At 37.4% G+C, this 16,064-nt stretch overlaps 1 protein-coding gene across 1 annotated transcript in view; it reads left to right on the forward strand.

The window, feature by feature from the left end:
• Positions 1-16,064, forward strand: part of LOC139950627 (condensin complex subunit 1-like) — a 68,784-nt gene that overhangs the window by 45,890 nt on the left and 6,830 nt on the right. Inside the window, exons 27-29 of the mRNA XM_071949403.1 lie at positions 1,480-1,560; positions 6,750-6,933; positions 7,995-8,127. Coding sequence (XP_071805504.1) covers positions 1,480-1,560; positions 6,750-6,933; positions 7,995-8,127 — 398 coding nt within the window. The remainder of the gene's footprint in view (positions 1-1,479; positions 1,561-6,749; positions 6,934-7,994; positions 8,128-16,064) is intronic.

Here is a 16,064-nt window from a genome sequence, read left to right on the forward strand (position 1 = left end):
ACCCCCCCCCCAGCGTTATGAGGTTTGTTCGAGTGTCAGAAAGGAAGAAAAAAACAATGAAAGCGTACATGTGTGTTTGCCCTTTAACTCACTCAAATTGTCCTCTTTTTTTTTCAAGTGTCAACTATCACGGTTGGTTTAGAGGAAAACCAATGCCACTGAGCCCTTTTAAGACAAGTAAAAATCAATTGATAGAATGATGTACTTCAAGTTCTCCTCGTCGTCGGCATAGTCCTTTCCAGCCATCTGTAAACTAGTCTGAAAACCCTTCTGAACACTAGAGCCAGCTTTTAAAAAGTACTGTCATCATCCGGCGATGGGTTTCATGACTTTGAAACATGACATCGATGCTGGATGTTTCTCTCCTCGTTTTAAAAAGAAACAATTTCACGACCCCTGGGGAATCACGGTTTCTTGGCACGATCAATAACCTGTGATGCTATCTCGACTCTAAAGTGTTTGAGAGGTTTTTTTTCTTTCTCTTCTAAACATTGAATGGTTGAATTGTCGAAGGTTCGGTTGTCTGGATTGAATTTCTATGTCTGGGTAAGAGTTCAGCATTCTGGATGTTTTACAGATTGATCTGCCCCAAAGGAAGTCGAGATTTAATTGTGATCGATACACATCTTGTAAATGGGTTTGGTGGTTTTTTTTCATCCTAAAGTGTTTTATTGCATCTGGAGAGAGATTTATTGTACGTTGCCAGTGTTTATCATCCCTGGAGTGTGTTTTATTCATGACCAGGCCAGGGGGGGGGGGGGGGGAGGGGCTCAGTAACTTTGACATCTTTTTAAATGTACTTCATTATCGACACTACTTGAGAACAGCCATGGGAGTTGTCGCTCGTAAATCGTAATAAATCAGTTTTTGCACATGTACTTTGCTGTTTGTGTAACTGTATCTATATGTTACAAACACTTTATTGTTCCCTTGTGGCCACTTAAATGTTTACCCATGTTATTGGGTCCCAGCTTAAATTTCCCCCAAAATTGATTTATGTTAATTCGGGAATGTAACCTTTTTTACTGGCAGATGATCAAGGCCCAAATTTATAAAGCAAGAAAATGTATGTAGCTTAGCAGGAAACCAGTATTCAGCCAAAGTTATATTAAAGTCACCTGAAAAATAGAATTTTTCTTTCTTCAAGCATTAGAGTTCCTGAATAATAAAATAATTTTTGAGTAATGGTTTTTAACGGTTTAGCCTATATGTTTTTTTTTTTAATGTTGTGTGGGGGTGACTCCGCCTACCCCTTTTATGACGTCAATCGAGGCAGACTTTGCCTCGATTGAACATCGAACACAGGTACGTGAAGTACATTCAAGTCCTAGTAGGAGTTTGTACTTTCAAAAAGGTTTTTTTCTTGCATTTTTCCGGCAATGTCGGAAATTTTGATTTTGTTTGAGGTTAGAGTGAGGAAGGATCATCACTCAAGACAGTTAGGTTTGAATTAATGAACTCCTTCTGTCTTGTTGACAGGTATGTGTTTGCATTCATCCAGAAAGACAGACAAGCAGAGTCATTGGTGGAGAAACTTTGCCATCGTTTCCGGGCAACAAGGTAAGAACATTTTGTAATCATTTGAAAAATTTGGATGAAGGAAATATTTTTTGATTCAGTATCTTGGTTTGTTAATTGGTTGTTTGATTTTGTTTTACCAGATTACGGGCTTAAAGACCCCTACAAATGTATGTTTTTTGGTGTGATAATGTATAGTTGACGACTGTGAGGGTGTGTGGTGGATTCCACTCTCAAAACAGGCCAATGTTCCCATAGCTTTCATTCAGTGTATTGGTTCTTACTTAATATTGGTTTTCTGTTTTGCTTTGCAAATTATAATAGGCCTTACAAATGTATGTTAATTTAGTGTGCTAGTGAACATGTATGTAGTTGACGACTGTGAGGGTGTGTGGCGGGTTCGAATCCCAAAATAGTGCAATTTACAATGTTCCAATAGATTTATTCTTGCCTTATTTATTCGTAGAGGTGATTTTTACCACCAACCACAGATTGCCTGCATACTCCCTAAGGCCTGGAGGTCAATGAACCCTGTTGCCCTAGCGTTGCCTCAGTGCCCCTTTAAAAGTTTCCCGTAGAGGTAACCTTGCAGGCCTGGAATTTTATCTCTGAAAGGGCAAGGCCATTTTCATTTTGCAAAGGGCACTTCCATTGGGAAAATCTTAAAGTCAATGGGAAACTTTTGAGGGGCACCAAGGCCAAGACCAGGGGCAATGGAAGCCATGGCAACTGTGTAGTTCTAGGCCTGCCTTGTTATAGTATTGTAAATACAATTGCCCCTTTTTTCAAATTGCCCTACTGTAGTCAAAGGTGAAAATCCAGGTTCTCGGGTTTAACCAAATACAAATACAAATCCTCAGATGAGTTGTCAACATCACCATAGTGACATTGTGACATCACACGTTGCTTAGCAATTAAGATTGGTGTGCAAACTTAAGATCAATCTTAGCTCTTTGTGTAAAAAAATCAAGGCCAGGCCTTCTGGTACCTGTTAATAAGTCAGAATGCACCTTGTGTAGGTTGTGTTTTTTTAATTTAATAATAGAATAAGATGCTTGATTCTAAGAGCACACAATAAGATGCTCGATTCTAAGAGCATACACGTACAATAAGATGCTTGATTCTAAGATTACACAATGAGATTCCATCGTCGCGATCTTGTCCGGCGTAACATCAACATCCATCACCTTGATGGAGAATTAACCATCAATATTGACTCTTTCTTAAACAGCATTCCACTAAGCCTTAATTAGCGTCTTGAAGAACCATCTCCCTGCCGGCCTCCTTAAATAAATAAACTAGCGACGAGTACACTCTGGGCATTATCTTTTATCTAAAAGCTGACTTTGATGAGAGATAATGAGTGAAAAATAATAAAAATTGTAGAGAAAACACAGGGGGGGGGGGGAACAACATCAATTATAGAGCTATGGAAAGGTTTGCGGTAACACCATGTAATGACTAACTCAAATGAGATGGGGTGGTTCTGAAAAGAACCGTTGGTTTCAACTCAAAACCGTTGGAGTATATATGCAAACCTTTCCATATCATACTTCCTGTCCACCATGGAAAGATTCAATGCCTAATAACAGAGCTGCCAAATCTCCCTGATTCTGCAGAAAATTCCCTGAAAATAAACCAATCTTTCCCTGTTTGGATGAACCATTTGAAAATATCCCTGATTATGGAAACTTGTTTCCTGAATGTTGACTGTTAGACTAATTTATCTCCCAGATTGTTGGACAAAATTTCCCCGATTGCAAGATTCAAATGTTGGCAGCTCAGATCTTAAAGGCACTGTACACGTTTGGTAATTGTCAGAGACCAGTGTCCTCACTTGGTGTATCCCATCAAAAGCATACAATAACAAGCCTGTGAAAATTTGGGCTCAATTGGTCATCAAAGTTGAGAGAAAATGATGAAAGAAAAACACCCTTGTTGGATGAATTTGCGTGCTTTCAGATAGGAATAAAAGACTTCTAGCTAGAAGTCTTTTATTATTTTAGGGAGAAATTACCTCTTTCTCAAAAACTACTTCAGAGGGAGTCGTGGCCCACAATGTTTTATACTATCAACAGCTCTACAATGCTAGTTACCAAAGTTTTTAAAATAATATTTGTTTTGAGTAATTACCAAACGTGTACCTTCCCTTTAAAGGAACACGTTGCCTTGGAACGGTCGAGTTGGTCTTTGAAAAGCGTTTGTAACCGTTTTTTATAAAATGCATATGGGTAGAAAGATGTTGTAAAAGTAGAATACAATGATCCACACAAACATGCCTCGAAATTGCGTGGTTTTCCTTTTACCTTGTCGACTAACACGTCGGCCATTTATGGGGGTCAAAATTTTGACTCCCATAAATGGCCGACCATGTTAGTTCGCACAGTAGAAGGAAAACCACGCAATTTCGAGGCAAACTTGTGTGGATCATTGTATTCTACTTTTAAAACATCTTTCCAACCATATGCATTTTATAAAAAACGGTTACAAACGCTTTTGTTTTGACCAACTCGTCCGATCCAAGGCAACGTGTTCCTTTAAGATGCATTGTCAGTAGACCAGATTGATTTATACTCGCACACCACATTTCGCTACATAAGTAAGTAGTAGAGGTTGACTCACACTTGTAATCCATCTCACACCTAACTCTTTGTGAAATAGAGCCTCATGGTCTGTCTCTCACGGCCAAATTTCATTTTGCTCACTTCTACTTAAATGTACATCCAATCTTCCAGCTTAAACAGAAACCTAGTCCCTGAGGTACAAGGCATTAGCCTGAAACCTCGGGCAACATTCTTAGAGCAGAACGGGTTCCCTTAGTTTTACAAGTGTTTCGATAACCCTCTCGCTAATATCCCTGCCCTTTAATCCTCGGTCACTTGACGGAAATCCCTGACCATCCATGGTTTTTATTTCTCGCCTCCGGCTCATTATACGCGTCAGGTAGGTGAAGCGGATTTAGTACCCTCGCACCAGCTCATCAATTGAGTGGGGCGCTGTGAGGCATAGATTACTCGTGAAAATAACGCAGGGATTTGGTTTTTGAAAAAGTCGGTCAAAGGTCTGGGCAGGTCTCTGGATGTATTTTATTCGTCAGTCAAGAGATTATGTTTTACTTGTTAAGGTAAAGCAGTGATCTGTGTTGTTGTTTTGAGTGGGTTTGGGGGGGGGGCTCCCTGACCCACTTTTATTTTCTCTTCTTGCAAGGGCAAGAAATTTAATAACTGATTCAGTTTTAGAGAGAAAGAAAAAAAAAAATTTTAATTGGAGATTGATGTGTCTGTGAAGTCGATATCAAAGTTGTTTATATAAATTTCGTTTATCGAAAGTCTTGAGTTTCAAGTAAAAATATCCACTAAAACACACGTGTGATACGTGTCAGTCCAAAATTGTACTCAACCGCTATACTGTTGCAGGGACTCACAATCATTATTAATTGTTTGTTATAAACTTTAAATTTTTTGGTTTAGAAGGAAAGAGTCTTTTACTACTATATTGTAACTTAAAATCACTAGGCCCTATAGTAATTTTTTTTTTTTTAAGTACTAGTACTAGACTGCAGGACTTTCAAAAGTTCTACCATCATTATTTTAAACTTTGTAAGTTTAATGTAAATCTGTGGACATTGTATAATTTTGTGTCCTACAAAAAGTACCCAGACCTTTTAAGTAAGATCAACATACCTACCAATTAGAGTGTGTACCACTTAAGCATGAACTTTCAGAACCTGCCTGGAAATTTCATTTTCATTTTGGTTTTTTTTTCTCCAAATGGGTCGTCGGAATTTAGTTCAATTAAATTTCTATTTGCCATGTGCTAATCCTGCACGAGGGTTAAATCACATAAACACATTCTATTAGGCCACATTAAAATTCCCTTGGAATTACCATACCTAAGTACACCTTGGCGTGTGGGTGCTTTCGTGGAGGGGGGTGGGGGCTAGCTCCACCTCGTTAAGGGTCATTTGTCTTGTCTTGGGCTGGCCTAATGGGTCGAGGCGGAGATCAGAAGGCTGATGAGGAATCTCTCCTTGATGGTGCCACGTCTTCACAACATTACAATAAGACAGTGCAATGTTTAAAGGCACTGCCGTCAATTTCATCAAACTCTTCCTGACTTAGGATTAATCTTAGGACTTAGGACGAGTCCCAGCCTTGCACTGTAACAGGTACATAAACCTTAAGATTTATCCCAAGTTAGGACTAGTTACTCGTCCTAACTCGAGATAGTAGGATTGATCCTAGCATTTCGTGAAATCGGCTGCTGGACTTTGATTGGTTTTTACTCGAAATATTTTAGCATGAAAACTTACTTTGGAAAAAAAAATGGAGAGCTGTTGATATAGTATGAAACCGTGTGAGAAACCTCTCCATCTGAAGTAGTTTTTGAGAAAGAGGTAAATTCTCACTGAAATATTTTAATCCGAGAAAGACTTAAGGCCTGAAGCCTTTCTCAGGCATCTGAAAGCACACCAATTTGTGCATCAAGTGTGTTTTTTCTTTTATTTCTTTCATGTATCTTTTTGCAACTTCGACTACATATTGAGCCCAAATTATTCACAGAGTTGTTATTTTATGCATAAATGTTGGGAAACACCAAGTGACAACACTGGTCTTTGACAGTTACCAAACATGCCCAGTGCCTTTAATCTAAGACGGTTTGGAGTTCACTGTGGCAGTGAAAATGACAAACATCCTCCTCCTGCTCGTAATCTTGCTGCATGACTCAGCTCAAGAAGCTTATTAGGAATTAATTAGCAAAGGGGATTAACATCCTGCCTATGTATACAGTCTCTACAAGTAGTGAGGCTAAATTTGATAATCAGAAATACAAACTTAACTATTTATACAAAACAAGGAACTTTTGTGACACATTAACTGATTTAATATAACAATGAACAATCAGTAATATTTGGGAAATGGTCGTGCCTGGAATTACACAGGGGGGCATTGAGGCTATGACCTCCAATGCCCCTGGTCTTGGCCTTTGTGCCCCTTGTGTTGGCCTTGTTGCCCCTTTAAAAAATGTCCATTGACCCATGGAGCCCCCTCCATGATTGACCTTAAGATTTGTTTCAATGAAAGTGCCCTTTGCAAAATGAAAATGGCCTTGCCCTATCAAAGATAAAATTCCAAGCCTGAATGGTGATTTTATTTTTTCAGACTCCAAAAAATTTCATTAAAAACTCCTAATTGTTTCTTTCTTTTCTTTCTCTTAAAAAAAAAACCCAGGACTGACAGACAGCCTCAAGACTTGGCTTTCTGCTTGAACCTTCTCAATATGAGCGAGAAGTGCATCCGGCGTCTTCAAGAGAACTTTGCCTGCTTTGCGGACAAGCTCCATGACACCGAGGTCTACTCTTCTTTCTCCTCAATCCTCTCCAAGGCCAAGAAATTCGCCAAACCAGAAATGAAGGTACGTTAAAAATTTAATATTAAAGGAAAGAAACACGTTTGGGAATTGTCAAAGACCAATCTTCTCACTTGGTGTATCCCATTTAAGTATAAAATAACAAGCCTGTGAAAATTTGGGCTCAATTGGTCATCGAAGTTGCGAGAAAATGAGGAAAGAAAAAACACCCTTGTTGGACGAATTTGTGTGCTTTCAGACAGGAATAAAAGACTTCTAGCTAGAAGTCTTTCATTATTTTAGTGAGAAATTACCTCTTTCTCAAAAACTACGTTACTTCAGAGGGAGTTGTTTTCCACAATGTTTTATACTATCAACAGCTCTCCAATGCTTGTTACCAAGTCAGTTTTTAAGTTAATATTTGTTTTGAGTAACTACCAAACCTGTACCTTCCCTTTAAATTAATCGGGGATAAAGATTACTAATACTTTTTTTCCCTTACACCGATGTGTGTTACTCCCTACTTTCCTGAGTTCTCTGTGAAAAAAAATCATGTAGGCATATTACTCTGGTGGGATTCGAACCCACAACCTTTTCAATTCTGTCTTACAAACTAGACCACTTACACGTAGAATGCAAAGTACTTATAGGCTGTTCGAATCCTATGTTTTAGCAGTGGGAACTGCAACGATTATAAATCTAGTTTGAGAGACTGATGTATCTGAACATGCTAATTTCATAGAGCTGCTTAAGCAGAAAAATTTGCTAACCGCAACAAAATTGTGCTTACCAGAATAAGTTTACCAGCCAAACTACCATGATTGGTGTAAAATTTGTGACTGTATCCTGCTCATTTCTGCTTAGCAGAAATTTGTTTGGCAATATTTTCTGCTTAAAAATTTTCTGGTAAGCAAAAAAAGCAGGATACTGTTAACAGTAGTAAACATTTTAAAGGATAAATTGGTATTAGTATTTAAGTAGGATTTGAAACTTTGCATGGTGGGAGTATAATCAGGTGAGGTTTGCTGTACCGCCTGATTAAACTTCTTTTGAGTAGTGTTGGCTCTAAGAAGAACCTGTGGTTGACAAAAATATGAATATTTTTATGATATTTATTTTCACCCCAGGTGATAGTGGATGACTTTGAGCAGAAACTGAACGAGTGTCATACTAAAGGAGTGGACGACGAGGCGGTGGTAGAGAAAGCCAGTAAAGCATCGGCCGCAGCTCGGGCCAGAGCCAATGGAGGCCGGTCAGCAGGTCAGTGCTTGACAATATTCATTATATTATGGTCACTTAAAAGTTTTGGAAACTAAAGGTATATTCCCTCCCTTTGAAGTTACTTTTAAGAAATCTCAACCAAGATATGTAATGCACCTTTTGAAAAGTAGAACTAAAAAGAAAAAGAAAAAAAAGAAGAAAAAAAAAATGTATTTCAGAAAGTGTGTTTTTAGAATTGTTTGATTTTTTGAAAGTTCTATATCAGTGTAAATGTTTACAATAAAACATGTGAAAATTAAATTTCAAAGGATGGTTTCATTTTTGAGATTTCTCTGAAACTTCACAGTTAGTACATCCACGCAGAAAGAATAATCCCTCAGAGGAATACACAATTTGAGAACATTGCTAAAGTAAACGCTTCTCAGATTCAACTTTTGTGGCATAAAAACTGATATTTGTTTACATAACCATATTACTTCGAAGTGAAATGTTTCTCAAAATGCTTTACACTATTGAAATCGCTGTATAGGCTTCTAACCAAGAGATGTTATTGCCATTATTTTTAAAAGAGATAAACTGAGTCAATGTTTCCACCACAGCCAGCCACATTTTATTGATGTAAATTACAGAAAACAATCTTCAACATTTTCCGATGACAAAGTCTACATTTAAAACAATCGAACAGTCAAATAACAACACCACACACAAGCCACATACTATTACATGTATGCGAATACAGAAAACATTCATCAACATCTTCCTCATGACAAACTCATGAAGTCATGTTGACAGATCGCAGCATGTCAACGTCTCGACTGTTATATCTCAATCTTTAAGACACACGAGCGAAGTTTCCTTCCAGGGAATTCTTGTGTAGATTATGTGCTGCTGCCCCGACGCCTGTCTAGATACTCGGCAATTTATTGGAACACCATCTTGTCTCCAGACGAGACAAAATTTGACACTGAAATCTTTTTATGGATCGTCTGGTTCTGTGTAGCTCTCCTTGATTGTTGACGACAATGTTTCAATCCTTGCCAATTTATTCTAAATTTTGTTATTATTATTCACAACGTGTTTTCTCCATGTATATATTTGGTTTGCGGTAACACCATGTGCGTATCTACTTGCCATGTAGAGTTTGTTCTTGGAGAACTGTCTTCTTTATTCTACTACCGCAAAGTAGATTTATCTGATGTTCGGGAGACTTCTCACTTCTGAAAAGAACTGTCCTGCTGTCCTGTCTCCAGACGTACTAAAACTTGCCACTGAAATTTTTTTATGGGCCGTCTGGATGTACAGCTCTCTCCTTGATTTTCTGACGACGAAAGTTTGAACGTCTTGAAGTGTTACACAAGTGTCAATTTACACTTACTCTTTGCCAACCGGTTATTGCTTCACCGTGTGTTTTTATTGAGTGCTCTCAAGTGCTGTGAATGTAGCAGAAGATAAGTGGTTTACTCACACATATTGTGAGAGAAGTCGGCATTTGTGTCGAGGAGTTCAAAAATATTTGTTTTTACCCTTGTGTGTAGGCACTGTATACTCGAATATTGAATTCGAAGTGCCGGGGAGTCTTGGTGGTCCAGTTTTGAGAAAACTGCTCGAAGTTGTGGGTTCTAATCCCACTTTTTTTCCACAGAATTCTGGGAAAGTACCAAATGATATTGTTAATCACCTATTGAGTTGAATAACACGAACTGAACAGAGGCCTACACCTTTATATGTATTCGTCTGTCCGTGTTGTCCCTTGTCTTTGTTTGTGTTCCTTGGTTGTATCGTGTTTGTCTGTCAATAGGTTAGGGCACAAAAGCGTTTCGCATAACCTTACACCTGAATTTTTTCTTTAAATTTCTGCTTATTTTTGAAGTATTGTGTACCCACACATACCTCATACTATATTGCTTGTTTAATGTACTGAATAATAATAATAATCTTCCTCATATTGCTTGATTTACACTAAAGAGCTACATGTACTACCAACTCTGCAGAAAGTTCCAAGAAAATAAACACTAATCTTTCAATGTTCTGATGAACAAATTTCTATCAGAAAATCTCCCTGATTATGAAAACTTTGTTCTCTATTAAGTTGAATTTATTCTCAAAACCTCCCTGATTGTTGTGGCAAAATCTCCCCGATCGATTGCACTATACAAATGTTTGCGACTCTGGACTAGAAATCAATTGAAATCAAATTCAAATTGCTGAACTTTCACGATAAATAATCGCGGAACAATTAATTTAATTAAATCCACGCTAAATCCCGCCGTCAAATCTTACTGTCAAATCCAACTGTCTTTTTTGACAGAGTGAAGAAGAAGAAGTCGTCGTCAAGAATGTGATAAGAGGATTTATCTCGACCGCGAGTCACTTTTTCTTCATCCCTCGTCTTTCCTCGCTCTCTCCCGAGTTCGATGGTTCAATTTCACTGCCCCAAGCCTATCAGCGAAAGCCACAATCAAATCAATCCTATAAATAAATGCGCTTGTTTTTTTGAGCGCCCCAACTAGTGGCAAGGCAATCACTTGGGGAAGCGTGGCTAACTGTCGCCTACACGTGGACTGTATGGGTGCATTAAAAGGGCTAGCGTACCCTCGGGGAATTGAGTGGGGGGATCAGAGCTGGAGCGCTCACTGAATGAGCTGCTCGGCGAATGCAGTTCAAATAAGATGCACTCAATTTTGTCTTTAGTTCAGTGGTATTACATAAAGTCGGGCTAAAAAAGGGCATTGGCTTTAGGGGGAGTATGTTACTTCAAACCTGTTGAACCCATGGCCTGGCATTATTTACGGCGATTGTCTGCCCACGCATGTACAGAAGTTGAATGCGTCACTCCGACATTAGTCTTACGTTCCCTCGTTTTGCTTGTCATTAGCATAATTAGTGCGGTTTCGCGATGTGTAATTAAGAGTCAGTTCAGGTAAATAGTTGACATAGTTGCTCACGGTCAAAAAATGAATTTTTTTTATACTTTGTTGGTGGAAGGGCCTTGGGGTGCAAATAAACAAAATTGCATTTTCAATTCTATATATAGCCCGTTGCCATGGTTACGGCTCATTTTGTTTTTTGGCCATTTTAGGCCGATTTTGGGGTCTGAAAAACTGGTTTTTAGCTCATATTTACAACTCCACCCAACCAAAATGCAACATTATTTCAAAAAACCTTTTATATCACTACAAAGTATCATCCTTGGCCTTCCTTGAGATAAAAAATTATTGCTTTAAATAACACCCTTGTGCTATTTTTGCATCATGCATTACAGTATGTTTTTAGAACTTGCAAAATCGACATTTTTACCCTATTTTTGGACCCCAAAATGTCAACTTGCCAGGGGTCTCAGAAAATTTTCCTTTCGGCTGTGATTAGGGCCAACAGTGGTCTTTCCATATCTGGTGTCAAAAACTTGGGCAATTGTATCCTGTTGTGACAGTACTGCCTCAAAACTAGACTTTTTTCCCCAAAACATGAAAAGTGCCTTTTTAAGGGTCTTTTCACATAATATCGAAATACGTGTCCACGGTAAAAAAAAAGGAATATTTTTCTTATACTTTGTGGATGGTAGGATGGTAGGGACTTGGGGTCCAAATAAATAACGTTTACATTTCAAATCATAATATAACACGTTGCCATGGTAACAGTTCATGTGTGTTTAGGCCACTTTAGGCCGATCTTGGGGTATGAAAAACTGTTTTTTTAGTTAATATTTACAAATCCACCCCACCAAAAAACAAAAATATTTCATAAAACCTTTTCGTCACTACAAAGTATCATCCTTGGCTTTACTTGAGACAACAAAATATTGCTAACAATTTCACCCTTGTGCTATTTTTAGAACGTGCATTAGAGTATGTTTTTAGAACTTGCAAAATCAACATTTTTACCAGATTTGTTGCCCTCAAAATTTCATTTTTTCAGGGGTCTCAGAATATTTTCCTTTCGGTTTTGATCAGGGCCAAAATTTGTCTTTTTTATTTCTGGTAAGAAAAACTTGGCAAGTGTATCCTGATGTTAACAGTACTGTCTCAAAAATAGACTTTTTTCCTCAAACAGAAAAAATGCATTTTGAATTGTTTTTTCTTCATACTGAATTTCTAACATTAAAAATTAATAATTCTATCAATCTTGCAGCTTTTCCTTAGCACTAGTGGATTACCCAACATTTATCAGGAACTGTTGATGACCTTAATTTTAGAATTTGCCCGGCCCAGCCCCAATCATATTTCTTGACATTGCATAAAACAATGTTTTGTGAATAGCGCCTCTTCTTTTGAAAGTGTTCCCATTCGGTTGTTATTGGTGTTTTCATGTCTTCTGGGTAGAAACACTGTGTTTATTGTATCCTGTTGTGACTGATCATGCCTTAAGTATAGTAATTTTTTCAAAAACAATGCATGCTTGTTAAAAATCTGGCACTGTTTCCATGCCCTTTGAGTACTGAATACAAAGTTTTTATTTAAACATAATGGTATCCAACCAAACCATAACCAATGCTTTGCCACTGAGAGTTCTTGATTTGGCTACTTTACCTATTTTACAGGTATGATTCCCATTGCAAGTAGAGTGCGATGAGTATTCTTTACAAGTTGTCTTTAATACAGGGCCTACTCTCCTTGGTCCCTGCCTGCTACCAAATGTAAAACTTTTCTTAGAGACAGAGATCATAAACAATGTAGTTTCTGTGCTTGCGGCAGATGGTTTGGAGCATCCAATCATGTCCAACACAAACGTGGGAAATTAAAAAGCCCGCTTAAAAGTGTTGGAAAAGTTTGCCAAGATCTTATTAAAAACAATGATACTAATAATTTGCAAGATGAGCGTAAGAGATTATTTAAAAGGAACACGTTGCCTGGGATCGGTTAAGTTGGTCTTTGAAATGCGTTTGTAACGGTTTGTTTTAAAATGCATGGTTTTTGAGTGATACTTCTGTGGATCATTATATTCTACTTTTAAAATATCTTTCTAATCATAATGCATTTTTTAATAAACGTTTACAAACGCTTTTCAAATACCAACTCGACCGATCCAAGGCAACGTGTTCCTTTAATGAAACAACATTGAAAGAAGTTGTAAAAACTTGCACCTGCTGAACATAAATAAGTAACAAAAGTCTATTCAGGCTAGTTTGATTATTATTTCCATTCACTATCTTACTAATTCATAATTATTATATATGTCTCTGAGAACGATCAACAAAAAAACATTGTCAAACATTACCTGCTGAATTGTTTATCACGTTAAATAAACCAACTCTTTCATTGTTTGCAACAGTACAATTGAAAGGAACCCCACCATAGATGGGGGAACTGCTTACAGAAGGCCAAAGCAGGTGAATGGCCATTTATACTTTGGATACAGTACTTGCGCACTTTTAGAGCCTCTTTGTTCTGATTGGGATGAAAATGTTTAGTTTGGTAGCGGGCAGGGGACCAAGAAGACTATTATAAGGCCATGTAAAGACAAGAACAGTAAAGATTGCTCATCGCACTACTTCTCTTCTTGCAATGTGTACCATACCTGTACAACTAGGTAAAGTAGTTATGACAAAACAAGATCTCAGTGGCTTAAAGAGCATGGAAACAGTGCCATATATTTTTAACAAGCATGCTCGTTTTTGTTTTTTATCAATTCAAACTAAGGGATAACTTCAAAATGCATTTTTATTGTTTTTGGAAAAATTACCATTTTTGAGGCAGAAGTGTCACAACAGGATACAATAAACCAAAGTGTTTCTCCCCAGTAGTCATGCAAACCATAATAATAGCCCAATCAAAACAAAAAGGGAAATATTCCGAGAACCTATAAAACATTAAAGACAGTACAAACTTTCTTGATGTGCAAGGGGAATTAAAAAATGTGACTTTCAAAAAAGAGGCGCTGTTCACAAAACTGTTATTGTATTTTATGCAATGTCAAGAAATATGATTGGGCCAGGGCCGGGGTGGGGCAAATTATAAGATTTAGGTCATCAACAAGTCCTGATCAATGTTTGGTAATGCACTAAACCTACAAAGTGCTTATAAAAAGCTGCCAGATTGATGGAATTATTGCTTACTTTTTCATGTTATAAATTCAAAATGAAGCAAATATTTCAAAATGCATTTCTCTATGTTTTCGGGGAAAAGGGTCTATTTTTGAGACAGTTCTGTTACATCAGGATACAATTGCCCGAGTTTTTCTTACCAGAAATAAAATGACAAATTATGGCCCTGATCAAAACCGAAAGGAAAATATTCTGAGACCCCTGAAAAATGGAATTTTGCGGGCAAAAAATATGGTAAAAATGTTGATTTTGCAAGCTCTAAAAACATACTGTAATGCCCGTTCTTAAAATAGAACAAGGGTGAAATTTATAGCAATATTTTTTTGTCTCAAGTAAAGCCAAGGATGATACTTTGTAGTGATGTAAAAGGTTTTATGAAATATTTTTGTTTTTTGGTGGGGTGGAGTTGTAAATATTAACTAAAAAAACAGTTTTTCATACCCCAAAATCGGCCCAAAGTGGCCTAAACACAAATGAACAGTTACCATGGCAACGTGTTATATTATGATTTGAAATGTTAATGTTGTTTATTTGCACCCCAAGTCCCTACCATCCACAAAGTATAAGAAAAATATTCCTTTTCTTTTACCATGGACACGTATGTCGATATTATGTGAAAAGACCCTTAAAAAGGCATTTTTCATGTTTTGGGGAAAAAAGTCTAGTTTTGAGGCAGTACTGGCCCAACAGGATACAATTGCCCAAGTTTTTGACACCAGATATGGAAAGACCAATGTTGGCCCTAACCACAGACGAAAGGAAAATTTTCTGAGACCCCTGGCAAGTTGACATTTTGGGGTCCAAATATAGGGTAAAAATGTCGATTTTGCAAGTTCTAAAAACTTACTGTAATGCATGATGCAAAAATAGCACAAGGGTGTTATTTAAAGCAATAATTTTTTTTCTCAAGGAAGGCCAAGGATGATACTTTGTAGTGATATAAAAGGTTTTTTGAAATAATATTGCGTTTTGGTGGGGTGGAGTTGTAAATATGAGCTAAAAACCAGTTTTTCAGACCCCAAAATCGGCCTAAAATGGCCAAAAAACAAAATGAGCCGTAACCATGGCAACGGGCTATATATAGAATTGAAAATGCAATTTTGTTTACTTGCACCCCAAGGCCCTTCCACCAACAAAGTATAAAAAAAAATCATTTTTTGACCGTGAGCAACTATGTCAACTATTTACCTGAACTGACTCTTAACATTTTTCGGTATATGCGTCCATTATTATCTGTTTGGATTTTTTAAGCTTTTGAATGAGTGTCAATAACTTGCACTATGTGCAGCTCTGTCTGGCTTTGCAAGAATAGGTCACATATCAACTCTACATCCAATTCTGTCCAAACAACTAGTATTTGGACAATTCAGACAGCAGTGAGTTTTTCGAGGGCGTTGTAGCACTGTCTCACGGATCAGTACATGAATGAGTGCTTGCATAATAAACATGAACATTGAAACAAGTGTAGACAGGAGGCAAGGGGATGTGTTTATATTTGATGGTGAGATTGCTCCGCTGCAATGACTGTTGACAAGGGCAAGATTTATAGGATGACCGTCGGGAAAGTTCAAATTGATAGAAATGTGGCGTTTTGTTTAGTCATTAGGGGATGATTAACAAAGAGTATTTTGAAACGTGGAGCACTTTCTGGGCACGGAGTGTTCATGTTTGCATTGTATTATCTAAGTAAATATTATTTGAAAACGCTACTGATTTGAGTGTGAATTTGCTGTTGACAAAAGTCCATTAAGAAATTGACGAGCAGTATTTTGTTTTGTATATTTCCATTTTAAAAATGATGTATCGCTCTTGTGTGTCTCAAAATGTTAAATTGTGCTTGGTCATCTTTTAAATTGGTTTTTGCCGCTGTTAAAAATATTAATAACTATTATTTATATTGTATTATCTTCTTTTGTTCAGATGTGTTTTTGAGTAA

Source organism: Asterias amurensis, chromosome 18, assembly GCF_032118995.1.
Source record: "Asterias amurensis chromosome 18, ASM3211899v1".
Lineage (NCBI taxonomy): Eukaryota > Metazoa > Echinodermata > Asteroidea > Forcipulatida > Asteriidae > Asterias > Asterias amurensis.